The sequence below is a fragment of the Dermacentor silvarum genome, chromosome 11 (genome assembly GCF_013339745.2).
Source record: "Dermacentor silvarum isolate Dsil-2018 chromosome 11, BIME_Dsil_1.4, whole genome shotgun sequence".
NCBI lineage: Eukaryota > Metazoa > Arthropoda > Arachnida > Ixodida > Ixodidae > Dermacentor > Dermacentor silvarum.
In genome coordinates, this window is record NC_051164.1 from 3841740 (window position 1) to 3859742 (window position 18003).

The window sequence follows — 18003 nt, forward strand, 5'->3', positions numbered from 1 at the left end:
GCTAATGTATGGAGCAGTAAGTAATAATCTTATTTAGCACAAAAAAGACTGAAATTAAACCCAGATGTGCTCTCTGAAACTGTGCACACCTAAAACCGAAAAAGTGCCACTTCACTCAGTAAAATACAGCGTAGACCGCTTATAACGTAAGTCGCCAGAGTCGCGAATATCCGCACTATAAGCGGTACCGCACTATAACCAAAGCAACAATTTTCAAGGCCCGCACATATGCAAAACATGTGCACCGAGCTGCCACACGTATGCGACAGTCGAGGAATGCGACTAGAACGTTTGCATTCAATTTACAGTCGAATCTCGTTAATTCGAACCAAATCACGCGGAGGCGCCTCCGACCGGCATTGCTCCGGCACCGCCATAGAGTTTTAGAGACCCCCCTCAATGTTGCGCACGAACAAAAAAAAAAAAAAAATGCAGTGGCAATTTCACCCTCTCTCAATTGGCAAGGTCGCTGATTCTGCGTTGCGCCGGAACATGCATGTACGTGCCGACGTCTCAGCCACGCTACCGTAGCCACGCGTAGAAAATGGCAGTGAACCCTTCTTTCTCCTTTATGCTTCCTCTACTTTCTAGTCACGAGTTGACCTTGCACGATGTGGCTACTGCGCAGAGGGAAGCAGCGGCGCTGTCCCAGGCCGGCCAACGTAACTGCCCCACGCCGGCAAACGCCCGCTTCCCGATAATGGCAGAAAACGAAACTTCGGGGAGCGGCCCAGCGGTGGCGGGCGTGCACGGTGACAGTCGAAAGTGAGGGAGCTACGAGGGAAGGCGAGAGGAGCCACCGAAGCGGCGGAGTTGCCGAGGCAAAATCCGCTTCCCTGCCGCCCTCCTCCCTCACATTCCACGGTCTGCGCGTGCACCCTTCGCCGTGCTGTGCCGGCGCCGCCCGCTCCCTGAAGTTTCGTTTACTGCCGTTATCGTGAAGCGAACGCGACGGAACACCCATACAAACTTGTTTCGCGGCCCTCGCTCGCTATGCGCGCCGTGATATTTCACGACTCGCACTCAAGATTCTGGTTTCAGCCTCACTGGTTGTTCGTTCGCACCACGTGCCCTTCTCCTCCACTTCGTCTGTCTTTCTTCGTCGAGCACTCCTTGGGGCGCCCGTTCGAGGGGAGCGTTCGCCGTCTCCGCTGACTTACGTACTCCCAGGCAGCCGCACTGTAACCGGTATTTCGTTTCCTGCAACTGCACTATAAGCGACACGTGTATACATGAAGTGCTATGGGAAAATCAACGGGAGTCTGAAAAGACCGCACTATATCCTGTCCTGCACTATAAGCGGTTACGTTATAAGTGGTCTATACTGTATATGTGGGCCGATCCTGAACGCAGTGCAGCCTAAACAACAAACCACTACTGTGTCCAAGCAGACCTTGTCTTTCTTCAATGTCAACTGCTGTTAACTTACCTTTCTTTAGTTAAATAGTGTGTGCATAAGTTTCGGTTGCATTCTTTTATGTACTTCTTGTACATTCTTTGCTTCTATAAACAGCTCTCATGATTAAAATCTTGTGTAGCATCTTACATCTCGAGAGCCAGCCAGCCCAAATTCACACTCTGGTGAGAAGGAGATTTTCACTGATAACAAATGCGTGTCCATGGCGTTGATAACTGCAATCCTATGGGCAGGACGACATCCTGTTCCAAATTACCAACGTGTCAAAAGCACCAATTCATCACCTGAGTGTGTGGACAAGTTGTCACTCGCAACAGGACCATGCAGCGCTGCCCGTTTCCCTTGCCTCCAGGGTGCAGAAAGAGGAGGGACCCCTGCAACATCATATATGCGCGCTAAGGAAGGAAGCAACCATGCTCACTGTGACTGTGCAGAGTCAACAGGTGTTATTATATCTGGAGTGGTACAGGCGGGAGGCAAGTCGGAGAAGTAGGTGGCACATATGATAATATAGAAGGCACTCAGCACAAAAAGCCACGGCTATTGCATCACTTGATCGAGGCCTATAGGCAGTGGCAGAGAGTCAATAGCTTGAAATTAGCAGCCACATGTCATCAGGCCCTGGATAGCATTATTATTTTTTTTTCCAACTCCTTTTGTTTTTAATTCATTTCTTCAATGAGAATGCACCTCAAGTGTCCATATCGCAATAAAATGCAAACTTTTTTCTGCATATGCCTTTCTGCGAGCTCTGGTAGAGGCAGGATGCTCCATCTCCCATTACTGTCGCCTCAAAGAAGAATGGCCAGACGAGAGCTCTCACGAGATTTCACATCACAAGGCCACACTCTCCGAGCACGAAGGCCATGTAATAACCTAGGGTTTTCCTCCGATCGGAGACATGTACACTTAGAGTTTACCGGTAAGTGCCACTGATGTGGAAGGTGGCCTCATCGCTAAAAAAAAAAAATGAATTGGAGGTGGCCAGGCTCAGGAGTACTTAGTTACTGCTCAGCCACACAAAACTGATTACGCCAGTACTTGCCCTGGGCACTCAATTCATGCAGCATGCATGGACTGAGTTTTTCTTCAATGCTCAGCTTACACTTGATGCGGAGATGCCGAACATCAGTACAGCATGACAGCCTCAGGTTACTTTAAAAAGGCACCTTCAATAAGTGAGGTGAGGCCATCCCGCTAACTCCCCTGCATTGCGGCTTTTTGCTCGGGTCACACTGCCAACCTTTTGAAACCCCTTCTTCCATATTGCGACCCAAAAATAAGGTGCTGGTGCATTTACCCTGAAGTGCACACAGAAAGCATGTCGATTTTGACTCCATCAGACAAAACACAGCAATTCTGCCTCATACATTCTTGTCAAGTACTCACAGGAAGAAGTGCAAAAGCGAGGACTCTCGCCCGCCGTCTTAGGACACTGCCATCTGTGGCACAACCAGCTGAGCAGGCAACATATAGAAGTACATTAAGTAAGAAAACTAGATGCTAACTGAAGTTGCATATGAAGTATAGCAAAGAAGTGGTTTCTGTCAGCAAAGTTATTAAACTGCACAAAGAAAACATTTTAAAGGGACACTAAAGAGAAACCGGAAGTTGAGCTTTAATGGTAGATTATCCTATCACAATCACAGTCATACCATTCTTACGGCGAACAGATGTTTAATAAGCGAGAAAATAGCGAAAAACTGAAGGATAGGTGCTGACGCCCCTTCAAATTTCCCACACTACATGTTCGTGATGTCGGAGATCACAAACGTAGGCCAGTCGCGATTGGTCGAGAGTGATTTATCGCTGTTAATGAAACGCAAATGAAATACACCTTAAACGTACACAAACAGCATTTGCCAACATTTCAAACCGTTTCAAGCGAGGAAGTACAAGTTTAGCTTAAAATTGGCATGGCGAAAAATGGCAGGGCGATACATCCGGTCGTGATAGTTTCGTAGTTTCGTTTTTCTCAGTGCATCATCGCGCGCGCCTGTTCCGCTCAACAGTGTTTGGTTGCGTGTTGCGTGGCTCGAAAAACGTTGACTTCACGGGAAACAGCCAGAAAATACCTCGTGTGGGTAGTGTTGCGGGCGATTGTGTCCTTTCATGTGGTGCCGCGCGGTGAGCCCCGGCTCCTCGGCGTTCGCAATGGCTCAGTGCTCTGCCGATGATAAAACGGCAAAAGAGCCAGAGAAACCAATGGTGTGCTCTCTGCATTTCTCGCCCTCGGATTATGTATATAATCCTGCCCTCGGAAAGTATCTTGGCGTGCCGCAGAGGCCAGTCCTTTCTAGAGCATCTGTTCCCTCAATGCAGCCTTCATTAAACCCCCTACCGGTGCCCCTGCAGCAGCAAACTGGCGGCTCGGTGAGTGCTGAATGTCATTAAATAAAGCCACGAAATAACCATACCGAGTACGTGCGCAACTGTCTACGCTTGTTCTGTCCGGAACATCGTCGCCTGGCAGACCGGACACACGCCTTCCGTCGACGAAAACGAAGCTCTGCTTTCCGCCGGCGCGGCCGGCGGCTCACCGCCATCGCACGCGGAAACACCTACCGCTCGAGCACGCAGGATCATTTCGCGCTCCGTTTCACTGAATATCGCTGAAATGCAGTCCTGCTTCCCTGACGAGCTCTTCGTTGCAAGGTGCAGCGACAGCAACGGTATCCATCGCGGCGAACGCAAACGTAGCAGCCATGCAGCCATGATGCAGCCAGCACCTCGGCCGTTTACGCAAGCGGTGACGTATCATGGCGCATTCTGATTTGCTGAGAGCAATGAAATCTGACGACATTGCTTCAGCGCCAAATCTGGGGTGAGAGAAATTAAGGAAGAGATATTTGGTCTTTGTTTACGAATTTCTCCGCTAATAACTCATATTTTTGCACCCAACAAAAACTACATGCATTCCTGAAGGTCCCTCTTTTATTCCAGCTGAACTTCCTGTTTCTTAGTGTCCCTTTAACAGAACTGTCTTCCCCATTGCCATCCAGCAACACATTGTGTGTGCTGTATTTGAGTGTAGCAGTGACTGACGATGCTACTGTTTCGCAGCAGCAGTGGCATTGGTCTACACTTGGCTGTCACAAAAGAGCGCATAATATAAGCGCGCGCCTCGCATCACTCTAACCAGCAAGAAAACAAGACGGCCCCGCGGCAGCTTCGACAGAGGGGGAGAGCGCATACGCCTCAAACAGCCGACGCGATCAATGGAGTCTAGAAGCATCTACGCGAAGGCGACGGTAAGGAGAGAGAGAGAGCACACGCGCCGGAACACCCTCTCACCCGGTGAGTCGAAAGAAAGAGGGAGTACTACAGCACGAGCGTGCGCCTACGGATGAGTCACCACCCTCCTTGATGACGCTCCAACGGCCGCGGTTGAAAGATTTCCAGGTTTTGGTAATGGTACGGGATCACGAATCCAACGGAAGGTTCGAGAAACACCGGTGAAGGCAATAAAAGCGCCGTGGGGATTCCTTGGCAAGCTAACCGATGAGTTCATCGAGTGTCTGCATTTCTGGAAGAAGTTCCTTCTTCAAGAGTTGCCTCGAGCTACGCCGAGATCGTCCGGCTTAAGAGCAGCACGGGTGAATACGATTGGACATTTTGTGTTCCCATTCATTTTGTACTTTACGTGTTGGACTTGCTGGTAATTATTTTACAGTGTTTTGTTAATACCCATCTCAATTGTCTAGCCGAAGTGTGCTCGTGTGTATGTAACTGCCTTGGTTGAAGAATATATTTTGTTGTGTTTTGACAACTCTGGGCTCTAACTCGGTCTTTGGACCACAACCGGCATTCGCCGGCGCACCAGAGGGCCCCTTATTAATTGTCCTTGCTCTCGTGGGGTTATTTTCAGAAGCTGGTAAGTCGGCTTTAGAATTTGGCCCAGCATTAGCGTTCATGGGGTGTGTTACATTGGTACACATTGGATTTATTGAGGATAAATCAGACGAATATAATGCTACCTCTCTCTAAAACTTGAGTGCGATAAAATCAGTAGTATAACTGCTTAGCTCAGAGAGTCCTGCATACATGGCTGTCCTAGTGTTTATGCAACACTAAAGTCTACGAAAGTCACTTTATGAAACATATGCGAGAGCAGTCCTCAAACATGCATTGGACCCTCTCACAGTGTGCCTTACCAAAAAGCTCCAGAGACCGAATATAACTCTCAGTGTGTTTCAAGAAAGTAGGGTATCAATTTCAGGGCGACAAACGTAAGAACTAAAGTGGGAAATGTTAGAAAGTCAAAAAGGCTATGTTTAAAATTTTCTATAGAATCTATATAATGATGCAGTTGGTATACAAAAGGAGAAATATATGTTGCAACCAAATTGAGCCGCAATGTGTTGAATGTTCACTCAAGGTCCAAGAACTGTGGCTGCACTATTCATGACTGGAACAGATTGTCTTCCAATGTCACTTTGAACTTTGGAATATTATCTTTGCTCTATTGAAGTAATTCTACACTCTTGATTTTATTTGGACCACCTTGAAGCCCATGCTTCAGCCAGTGTTGTTTTTGAGGCCACGTTGTCAAACATTGTTTAAGAGTATTCTCAAAGTTCTGCTAATAGTATCATGATTGCTTCATAAATTGCAATCCCCCCCCACCCCCTAAACGACATTGCATTTTTGTGCTGTGGGTATGGCACAAATAAATAAATAATAATGATTTACAAGGCAAAAAAGACTAATGCATACGGACTTTTTAAAATCACCACTGCAGAAATAAACCCCTCCCCTGCAATGCCTCACAATGAGACTGCAGTACATGTAAATAAAAAAAAATGTCTGAAATACATGGTGCTCAATGGAGCTAACAATGGTAATCCTAATGGTAACAATGGATTTTGCTAAATTTATCTTTATGGTATCATACCCTAAATAATATGCAGTATATAAATTCCACATGAAAGGAAGCAAAGTATACCTCCTAGGATGGACACGCCTCCAACGGGAACTTTCTTGCCATTCTGGGTCAGCGTTGGTGCAGGCAGGTTGGCTGCAAGGCATTGTTAGCGACAACTGAAGGCCAGACTGCAGCACACAGTCTAGGAGCATACAGTTTATTTTTGAAAATACACATGTAAGGCGCTTGCAAGTGCTCCTTCTCCCCTTGGCATATTTCCTACTGCTGATACATGCCTGTGACCCTTTATACCTTTTGAAGCCTTTGTACAATGGCTGCAAAAATGCTACAGACTTGGAAAAATGCTCATGAATGGAAAAAAAGAAAAAAAAAAAACAAGTACAAAGAAAAAAAAGATGAGATTCCTTTTTTCACAATTTTTCGTGGTTGTCTTTCCCTACTCGTGAACATGTACCAACACGCATAACAACATGCTTTTTAACTCGATCAATTTCGTGGGTTCCCTCAGGGTAGAAATAACGGAACTTGACTGTAGTGTATACCCAGTCTTGAGGCATTGTTAAGATTCATCGGGGGATTTTGCGCCAAACAAAAGAGGACAAAGAGAGATACACAAGGACGAATGCTTTTCCTACGAGTACGTGTCCTCGTGTATCTCTGTCCCCTTTTGTTTGGCACAAAATTTCATGATGAATCTTAACAATGCCTCAAGACTACGAATTACTATTCTGAAATCTGGGGATTCTCACACTTCTGTGTCTCCTTCATGGCAGCCGGAACAGTAGGCGATGACGCGTCAGGTTTTGCGAGTGCCTGCTCTGCCCAGACAAGTGTTGCCTAGCAACAGCCTCTTCCTTCTTTTGCCCTTCTTTCTGCACTCGCCTCTTCTTTCTTTCACGCTGCTTCCTGCGGCCGTACCAGCAACGCGCGCGCAACCTTGCAGTTTGTAGTGTTATGCCAATGTTGCTGTTTTGTGTAGTTTCTAGGTCTACGGGCTGCCATTAAGCGGTCATGAGCGATAGGGCTAGCGTTTTGTAATCGCCGCCCTCCAGAAATATTTGCTGTTCAAGGTGACAAGCCTAATCTTTCACAGCTTTGTAAGCTGCAAATATGCGCTAAATTTGGGTTACAATTGCGTTATTAAAATTTGTAGGAATTAAATATGTTTGCATTAAAAGAATATGCTTTTCCCAGGGGATTTTTGAAATTTTCATTAATATGACGTTTGTTTCACTGTAGTAGCCTTATTCAAACAAATATGGTAATCAGGCACTTGGTTTGAATGGCCCAGTCCTGCAACATCTGCACAGTCAAGACATGATTTTTGTAGCCAAAAAATTCAGAAAAAGAAAAGCCAGTGAAAGGAAAGAGCCTAAACCCACAACTGTTTATTCGAATGCAAAACATGCTGCACCTATACAGTACTCTTTCCTTTCACTGGTTTTTCCTTTTCTGAATTCTTGCTCTACAACACTCATGTCTTGCAGGAAACACTAACTCGCTCAACAAGATCTTTTGCAGAGTGTGTCGAGCGTGCCCGAGACGAAGGGCAATGTTAATGCCTGCTCGGCCTGCGATTGTGCAGTTTCTGAACCAGCCCCACGTGTGCCCGCTGGGAGGCATGCAACGGACGTCGACGCCTGTGCGTGGTGGCGATGCACCGCACCCTTCCATCCACGACTTTCAGCTGATTCAGATGCCACAGTCGCCAGCTGCTGCCATCAGGTGCGTCTACTAACGAATCAAAGGCCTACATAATACAGCAAGCAGCACAAGAACGGCACAAAAGATTAAGGGACTGCGCTATCGGACGTGAAGGAGGAACTATATTTCAGTTGTCTAAGCAGTTTGCTTTTTTCCTGCCAGGTGGTAATTTTTGAAAGCGTTCTGAAGTTTAAAGTAGAAAGCAAAGATGGCCGCCTCCCAGAGTGGCGTGCGTGCTTTGAAAGATCACACATCTTGTTATTCCGCTGCGTCTGCGGCTGATTTTATCGATGGATCTTAGGGTGCCGCTTTTCCGTCTGAGAGAGATGACGCAAGGCCGCTCGTAACATCGGTGGCCGCAGCCTGGCACACCCAACTGTAGTGCTTGCAGTTTAATTTTTTTAGCGGAATACCCGTTCAATGAAAAATTTTGATTTTTTCGGAGATAGTGCCTATTAGACGGCAATTACATTTAGCATGTCTTACATGCTAATTACATTTAGTCTTACATACATTACATAATTACATTTTGTCTTACATGCAATTACATTTAGCATGTCTGATAATTTTCGTTACATTTTTCTTAGTAGATACAAGCGTGTCCTTGCAAACTTTGTTCAATTTTATCCCACAATATTTATTTTGACAATTTATATATTTTTATGACACACATCTCGTTAACAAAGCTTTTATGCGTGAAAAGTGCATTCATTCTACTTTTTGTTACGTATCACATAAAATATTGAGTGCAGTATTTTCTTGTTAAAGAAAAAATAAATCTCGCATAACCTACAAGAAACACATATTTTCATCATGGTAGGGAAAGAGGTAAAGCATCTAAAGCGGACAAATTTGATGTATGAATTTGCACCGTATGTGAATTAGTTATAGTGTTTACAAGGATTCTGCTAAACTTCTATTCACATATGAATGGTGTATCTGAGAGCAATGTATAATACAATTAGATGTGCTATTACATGCAATTTACACAATTGTGGTATCATTTTTCATTGCTGAGTTACAGGGTTCTAATCTTGACAGTTTGATTTAACGAAAATTAGCAATATTTTAACAATCTTTAGTAAAGAATTACTGGCCTAAATGAAAAATAAACTTCCTACAGTCACTAGATGTTAACTTATTTTAAATATAACAAACCTCATAAATATCGGTGCAGCGGTTGCCGAGAAAAAAAGATTCCTCTTAAGAGGAAGCTTTAGCTTGGGGGCTCTTATCTAAATACATGGGAAAGGAAAATTAATTTTTCTCAACCAAATGAGAAAAATAATTTTTCTCGTCGTAATCCAAGCGAGAACTGCGAAGACATCGTCCACATCTCCATGGACCAGCAAGCTAGCCGCAGGCTATAAACAATTGCCACTGGAGTACGGTCTTTACCTGATACCCGGAAACTCACGGCCAAATCAACAGCCACAATGACAGTCCCAGTGTAGACTGCACCGGTTATGCTACAGCAACCAAGGAAACTACCGATGTTCCGCAGATCAACGACTGAAGACCCGGAAACCTGGCTCGAGACTCGCTCTCTGTCATTCTGCGGATTGACTGAAGACCCAGAAAACTGGCTCGAGACTCTCTCTGTGTCGTGCTGCAGACCATCGACTGAAGACACAGAAAACTGGCTCTGTGTCATGCTGCAGACCATCGACTGAAGACCTCGAAAAATGCCTCGAGACTCTCCCTCTGTGTCATGCTGCGGACCATCGACTGAAGACCCAGAAAACTGGCTCTGTGTCATGCTGCAGACCATCGACTGAAGACCTCGAAAACTGCCTCGAGACTCTCCCTCTGTGTCATGCGGCGGACCATCGACTGAAGACCCAGAAAACTGGCTCGAGACTCTCTCTGTGTCGTGCTGCAGACCATCAACTGAAGACCCAGAAAACTGCCTCGAGATTCTCTCTCTCGTTCTGCGGATCATCGACTGAAGACTCGGAAAAGTCGCTCGAGATTCTCCCTCTGTGTCATGCTGCGGACCATCGACTGAAGACCCAGAAAACTGGCTCTGTGTCGTGCTGCAGACCATCAACTGAAGACCCAGAAAACTGGCTTGAGACTCCCCCTCTGCGTCATGCTGCGGACCATCGACTGAAGACCCAGAAAATTGGCTCGAGACTCTCTCTCTCGTTCTGTGGATCATCGACTGAAGACTCGGAAAAGTGGCTCGAGATTCTCCCTCTGTGTCATGCTGCGGACCATCGACTGAAGACCCAGAAAACTGGCTCGAGACTCTCTCTGTGTCGTGCTGCAGACCATCGACTGAAGACACAGAAAACTGTCTCTGTTTTGTGCTGCAGACCATCGACTGAAGACACAGAAAACTGGCTCTGTGTTGTGCTGCAGACCATCGATTGAAGACACAAACAACTGGCTCTGTGTCGTGCTGCAGACCATCGACTGAAGGCCCGGAAAACTGCCTCGAGACTCTCCCTCTGTGTAACGCTGCGGACCATCGACTGAAGACCCGGTAAACGGGCTCGAGACTCTCTCTCTCCTCGTTCTGTGTATCATTGACTGAAGACCTGGAAAACTGGCTCGAGATTCTCCCTCTGTGTCGTGCTGCGGACCACTGACTGAAGACCCGGTAAACTGGCTCGAGACTCTCTCTCTCGTTCTGTGGATCATTGACTGATGACCCAGAAAACTGGCTCGAAACTCTCTCTCTCTCGTTCTGCGGACCACTGACTGAAGACCCGGTAAACTGGCTCGAGACTCTCTTTCTCGTTCTGTGGATCATCGACTGAAGACTTGCAAACTGGCTCGAGATTCTCCCTGTGTGTCGTGCGGTGGACCATCGACTGAAGACCCAGAAAACTGGCTCGAGACTCTTCCTCTGTGTCGTGCTGTGGACCACTGACTGAAGACCCGGTAAACTGGCTCGAGATTCTCCCTCTGTGTCATGCTGCAGACCATCAACTGAAGACCAAGAAAACTGGCTCGAGACTCTCTCTCTCTCTTGTTCTGTGGATCATTGATTGAAGACCCGGACAAACTGGCTCGAGACTCTTCCTCTGTGTCGTGCTGTGGACCATTAACTGAACACTCGGTGAACTAGCTCGAGACTCTCTCTCGTTCTATGGATCATCGACTGAAGGCACAGAAAACTGGCTTTGTGTCATGCTGCAGACCATCAACTGAAGACTTGGAAAACTGCCTCGAGACTCTCACTCTGTGTCATACTGCACACCATCGATTGAAGACCCGGTAAACTGGCTCGAGACTCTCTCTCGTTCAGTGGATCATTGACTGAAGACCTGGAAAACTGGCTCGAGATTCTCCTTCTGTGTCGTGCAGTGAACCATTGACTGAAGACTTGGAAAACTGGCTCGAGACTCTTCCTCTGTATCGGGCTGTGGACCATTGACTGAAGGCCCGGAAAATTGGCTCGAGACTCTTCCTCTGTGTCGTGCTGTGGACCACTGACTGAAGACCCGGTAAACTGGCTCGAGACTCTTCCTCTGTGTTGTGCTGTGGACCATTGACTGAAGACCCGGTAAACTGGCTCGAGACTCTCTCTCTCTCGTTCTACGGATCATCGACTGAAGACTCAGAAAAGTGGCTTGATATTCTCCCTCTGTCGTGCTGTGGACCATTGACTGAAGACTCGGAAAAGTGGCTCAAGATTCTCCCTCTGTGTCGTGCTGCGGACCATCGACTGAAGACTCGGAAAATTGGCTTGAGACTCTTCCTCTGTGTCGTGCTGTGGACCACTGACTGAAGACCCGGTAAACTGGCTCGAGATTCTCTCTGTGTGATGCTGCGGACCATCGACTGAAGACCCAGAAAATTGGCTCGAGACTCTTCCTCTGTGTTGTGCTGTGGACCATTGACTGAAGACCCGGTAAACTGGCTCGAGACTCTCTCTCTCTCTCGTTCTGCGGATCATCGACTGAAGACCCAGAAAACTGGCTCGAGACTCTCTCGCTCTGTGCATGTGTGTGTGGGTGCTCTGCACTTTGCATATTTCTGCTCTAGATACCGGGCTATCAGAAGCTTTAGCATACGGGCCTCAGCCTTTCTGTTTAGCCTTGCGGCTTATCTGGAGTGCCATGTTCTGCTAATAAAGATGATTATTATTATTACTATTATTATTACATCTATTTGAAAAGGCGGCATCGCAGTTCGACCTGAGCTAAAGCTTCATTAAGGGGGCCCTGAAACACCTCTTTAACTAATTATCCCTGTGAAACGATGTCTCACAAATGTCATGCCGGAAACATTTTTCGGATCCTTCAAGTATAAGTTGAGTTACCACACTGATACTCTTTTTTCGCCTCTGTTAGAGCGCTGGAAGCTACACAGCGAGGAAGCAAGAGGGCAAAGCCCCGGCCAAAGATTTCGCGGCGGCGAAAGGGCTCATTGCAACACCCCGTGGTGGACGTTGTAGACAATGCAGCACACTGCGGCCAGCTCGGAGGACACACCCAGCTGACACAGCTTCGCACGGTGCAAAGATGAAATCATTTGTCCGTCTTTGAGATCGCAGACATTTTTTAAAATTTACCAATACTGTAGGTCTAAATGTATATTTTATTGTGATAGCAATTAAATGGACATTCCAAGCGAATTTTTGCCGTCATCGCCATTGGCATCACCGTGAAGTTCCATATGTATTTCATTTATTTAATTAAAATTATGAAATCAGCCAATAGCGCTGGTGGGTCCAGCCACTTTTGATGGTGTTGCGTGACAACAATGCAAGTGTGAGAGCAGAATGTGATCTTTCTATCCCTTATTTCCACTACGTTTTGCTCGCTAGAACCACATTTCAAGCATAAGTGAGAGCAAGCAATTTTTTGCCGTTTTTGACTCGAGATTTTAAATTCCCTGCTGCATGCAGTGAAGCAATATTTGGCGCACATGTTCACAGCAGCCTCTGCGACAGATTGGCAACATTTTCTTACTATGTTCAAAAAGTGTTCCAGGGCCGCCACTTTAGGAGCAGACAAGTGGCCAATAAACCTCATGGAATCAGGGGTTTGTTGGATGCTTGCACTACTGTGTTGTGTTCTTTGTTCCTAGGAGCTAATCAGCCCCATAACAGTCTCACACTACGCTCCCATTTGGTTACAACTCTTTTAAAGCAAGATCGGCACACCTGAAATGCTCAAGATGTTACACACAATAATTAATTCACCATACAAATCCTTCCCTAGTGGGTCATGTGCGTTAGCTTTCCAGCTGACCTTTGCTTCACAATGCTGACTGATGCTTAGTTTCCTAAATTTAAGCCTGCATGTACAGTTGACTTCCGTGAATTCAACCCTGGATAATTTGATACCGATCAAAGGTCCTGACCAGTGCCCATGCATTTCTATGCACCAAACATTCGTTATTTCGATCTAAAATTGTCCTTCGCTGGTTAATTCAAATTTGACCAATCAGTATGCACGCAGCTTACCCCTACGTAAACCCCAATACTGGCCCCCTTAGTAGCAGCGCCTGTCTCCACGGAGCTTAGGTGACAGTGAATGTGTTGACCACACGTCAAAAAAAAAAAAGAAAAACTCCCACCGAAAACTCCTACCGCATTCCCCGGTGTGTAAGTCGCAGTTCTTTCAGAAATTTTTTGTCGGTGCGTCTTATAGAACTATATACTGTGGGCATTTATTGTGCACTTCTTCATCATCTGTACATTATCATCATCATGCGTGTGCCCCTCACCTTCATCGCGCGTGCGGGCGCATCATCATCAGCGTGGACTGTGTCGAAGGCTCTTCAGGCTGGTTGTGGACGCCGCCTTTCTTCACCGTGTCGTCTCTCGGGCTAAATAAAGGTCCGTCCTTACTGTGACGTCACAAGTGGTGGAGGTGCTTCTTGGTTCCCCATCCTCTACGCCCCTGGCCTACTCCCTGGAGCTTCGTTCGGGTCGCCGCTTGTTCCCACTGTCCGTCAGCAGGTCGCAGGACGAGCAGCCTGGCGCTTCTACCCTAACCATCCTGCCTCCACAAGCCACACCTTCTGTGATCATCAGCGGCCACCAGCGTGATCCCCATCTGTGCGCTGGTCTTCGCGGTGAAGATGCTGAGGACTGGCTGGATGATTACGAGCGCAGTAAGCTCTGCTAATCGGTGGGATGATCCCCACAAGCTCCGCCATGTCTTGTTCTACTTGACCGGTGTAGCGAAGACCTGGTTTTTCAACCACGAGATTGATTTCACCGATTGGACGAACTTCAAGCAGCAGTTTCGGCAAGTTTTTGGCACGCCGGCGGTTCGCTCTGCCCTTGCGAAGAAAACTCTGGATGCTCGCAAACAACACTCTGGCGAGTCCTACACATCGTACATCGAGGATGTGCTTGCACTCTGTCACCGTGTCAATGTTGCCATGGCTGAGTCAGACAGGATACGCCACATTCTTAAAGGTATTGGGACTGTGGCCTTCAACGCGCTCGCCGCCAAGAACCCGGCTACCATCGCTGACATCGTCTTGACATGCCAGCGCCTCGACGAGCTCGAGTCCGTACGCTTGCAGCCGGACTTCAGCGAACACCGTTCTGCGGCAGACCCTGACTTGCGCATGATGATCCGGGCGATCATACGCGAACTGCAATCACTTGGCTTGTTATCTCCGTTGATTCCTGCTCAGCCTTCTGGTGCAGCATTGCGCGATGTCATCAGAGAGGAACTTGCCTCAATGACCTGCTCTGCGAATGTGGACCCTCCGGCCCCGTTCACTGTACCAACATACGCACAGGTTGCTGCCGCACCTCCAACTAGTGTACGTCCAACATTCCCTCTACCCACATACACGCAGGTTGGTGTCGCTCCTCCGGCCAATGTCCCCTCATTACCACTTGAGCCGTCATCGCCCCATCTGACCGCACTATCTCACAGCGCACCGAGTGCCCCTTACTACCCGCCTTGGCGACCGTCTCGTCCTACCTGTTATTACTGTCGTTATCGCGGCCATATATCAAGTTTTTGCCGCAAGTGCCAGCAAGATGAGCGTCGCGGGTACGACCTGTGTGAACGCGATGCGTATTCTGGTGGGGCCTCTTACCAAAGCCGTTGTTACGCTTCCCCTCCGCGCCGTTCCCCATCTCCGCCCGCAACGACCGAGACGCGGAATGGTTACCGTACCACCAGACGCCGATCACCTTCCGCCACTCCTCGTCACCGCTTCGGCCTGCCTCATTCACCTCTGACCGCCGCCCGGAAAACTAAGTAATGCAGTTTTCGGAGGAAAAACTGCATTCACAGACAGGACTAAAATTCCTCCAGCGTGCCCTTGTAATATGATGTCCGTGTTTGTTGAAGGTGTGCACGTTGAAGCTTTGGTGGACACCGGTGCGACTTTATCTGTTATGCATTCCGATTTGTGTAGGCGTCTCAGGAAAGTTACGACGCCTTATGATGGACCCGTGCTTGTTGCAGCTCAAGGGAAAACAATCCGCCCTTCCGCGTTTTGTACAGTGCGTGTATCCATCAATGGTATCGTCCACTACATACAATTTGCTGTGCTGTCGCCCTGCTCCCACCAGCTCATTTTAGGATGGGATTTCCTTGCCTCTGCTTCTGCTGCTATATGTTGTGGGCAAGGTGTCGTACATATGACCGACACCGACTATTCGCTTGGCGATGAACCGTACCAGCCACTTCGTCTACTCGCTGCAAAAGATACCGAGCTACCTCCAGGCTGTCAGAAAATTCTGACCATCACGTCCGACGTTATCAACCATGGCGATGTGTTAGTGTTACCTTGTGCGCGTTGGCTCACAAAAGGGATAGCCATTGTTTCAAACCTAGTTAGATTTAATAATAGTTCTGCGCTTCTCGCAGCAAGGAACACTGATTCAGATCCTCTCTCTGTCGTTCCCCTCAAGGCAGCTCCCTCTGAAATCCCTCCTGCTGGATATTCTGCCTCTACCTCCGCTTTTGCTGCTATAGTCAGCTCAGACTTGACCTCTTCACAGACGCAACAGCTCCTTGCCTTGTTGAAGAAGCATGAAGGTTCATTTGACGCCCATTCTTCAACATTGGGACAGACGACCATCACAGCGCATCGGATTCAGACAGACGGCAGATCCATCGTGCGTCGCCGGCCGTATCGCGTGTCTCTAGCTGTGCGCAAAATTATTGAGCAAAACGTCACCGACATGCTGCAACGTGAGATAATTCGCCCCTCTGCTAGCCCTTGGTCGTCTCCCATAGTTTTTGCCCGAAAAAAAGATGGCTCCGTGCGTTTCTGTGTATATTACCGAGCGCTCAACAAGATCACGTGCAAGGATGTGTACCCCATGCCTCGCATTGATGATGCCCTCGATTCCCTGCAAGGTGCCGAGTACTTCTCCAGTCTTGATCTGCATTCAGGTTACTGGCAAATTCTGATGCACGAAGCCAACAAAGAAAAAACAGCGTTTGCAACCCCAGATGGTCTTTACGAGTTCAACGTCATGCCCTTCGGCTTCTGCAATGCTCCCGCAACTTTTGAGCGCATGATCGACACCGTTCTGCGTGGCCTGAAGTGGAAGACCTGCTTGCGCTATCTGGATGATATCATTATTTTCTCGTCGACATTTGCACAGCACCTGCAACGTCTCGACGAGGTTCTCACGTGCATAGCCAACGCTGGTCTTCAGCTCAACACCAAAAAGTGTCATTTTGCAAGCAAGATGATCAAGGTCTTAGGTCATATTGTAAGCAAGGATGGTATTCGACCTGATCCTGACAAGATTTCGGCGGTGCTTCACTTTCCTTGTTCAGAAAAGACCAAGGACCTAGGCAGTTTCCTCGGCATCGCTTCCTATTTTCGCCGATTTATTCGCGATTTCGCCTTTACACCACTTACTTCGTTCCAGTGCTCCCTTCGTGTGGTCACCTGAATGTGAATCTGCCTTTGACCAGCTAAAGGGCGCCTTCACATCCGAACCTGTCCTGTGTCATTTTGATGAGACTGCTCCCACACTCTTGCACACGGATGCTAGCGGCCATGGAATCGGTGCTGTGCTCCTCCAGCGAGACAACTCTTCGTGTGAGAGAGTCGTTGCGTATGCCAGCCGCGTGCTCACACCTGCCGAGAAGAACTATACCATCACCGAGCAGGAGTACCTCGCTGTCGTTTGGTCCGTCCATAAATTTCACCCTTATCTCCACGGTCGCCATTTTACCATCGTGACAGATCACCACGTCTTATGCTGGCTTTCCACACTCAAGAATTTGTCAGGGCATCTTGGCCGGCTGGATTCTTCGTCTGCAAGAATGTGACTTTGAAATCATCCACAAGTCTGGTAAGAAGCACCAAGACGAAGACGCTCTTTCTCGCTGCCCACTTCCTACAGCCGCACTCATCAATGGTTCCGCCACCGCCTCCAGTGACGCACTCACCGACGTCTCTTTTACGGCGGTTTTGTCCTTCGCCACTCATCTCACTTCGCACGACCATGAATCATTTTCATCTCAACAACTCGCTGACTCGTACTGTCGCCGTATTATAGACCACCTTCGTGGAGCTTCGCGCCTGCCTAACGCCCGGCTTCGTCGACAGCTGACACAATTTAAGCTTGAAAACTCCATGCTGTACTGCCATATCCACCATCCTGATGGACGACGCTGGTTGCCCGTGCTATCTCGTCGTGTTCGTGCGCGTGTCCTTCAGGCCTTTCATGACGATTTGACTGCTGGCCACCCTGGCATTCAGAAAACTTACGACCGCATAAGAAGTCGCTTCTACTGGCCTGGCCTGTCTACCAGTGTTGCTAGATACGTCGCTTCCTGCGCCATTTGTCAGCGTCGCAAACGTCCAACATCAGCTACTGCCGGACAACTACTACCAGTTTCATGTCCTGCGGAACCATTTGAGGTTGTTGGCATCGACCTCTATGGGCCACTTCCCATGACTCCCACCGGTAGTCGATGGATAGTGACAGCCGTCGACCACCTGACGCGTTATGCCGAAACAGCCTGTGTAAGTTCAACATCAGCTTCCGAAGTCACTGCCTTGTGGGGGGCACACGCCGCCACCTTCTCCCGCGGTC

At 48.1% G+C, this 18003-nt stretch overlaps 1 protein-coding gene and 1 long non-coding RNA gene across 6 annotated transcripts in view; one reads left to right on the forward strand and one right to left on the reverse strand.

The window, feature by feature from the left end:
• The window catches only part of LOC119432389 (WASH complex subunit 2), a 545737-nt gene that overhangs the window by 324105 nt on the left and 203629 nt on the right, over positions 1-18003 (reverse strand). Inside the window, exons 11-13 of one of the 4 annotated variants that reach the window (XM_049658604.1) lie at positions 6363-6434; positions 2338-2373; positions 1702-1791 (exon numbers count right to left, since the gene is read on the reverse strand). In XM_049658604.1, coding sequence (XP_049514561.1) covers positions 1702-1791; positions 2338-2373; positions 6363-6434 — 198 coding nt within the window. The remainder of the gene's footprint in view (positions 1-1701; positions 1792-2337; positions 2374-6362; positions 6435-18003) is intronic. The other 3 variants (XM_037699556.2, XM_049658605.1, XM_049658606.1) reach the window with 3 other exon arrangements.
• LOC125941424 (uncharacterized) lies at positions 9579-10348 on the forward strand. 2 transcript variants are annotated; one of them, XR_007464263.1, is made up of 4 exons: positions 9579-9655; positions 9702-9760; positions 9807-10034; positions 10197-10348. It is a non-coding gene; the product is annotated as an uncharacterized LOC125941424 (long non-coding RNA). The 2 variants fall into 2 exon arrangements; XR_007464262.1 differs by lacking the exon at positions 9579-9655 and having other exon boundaries at positions 9677-9760.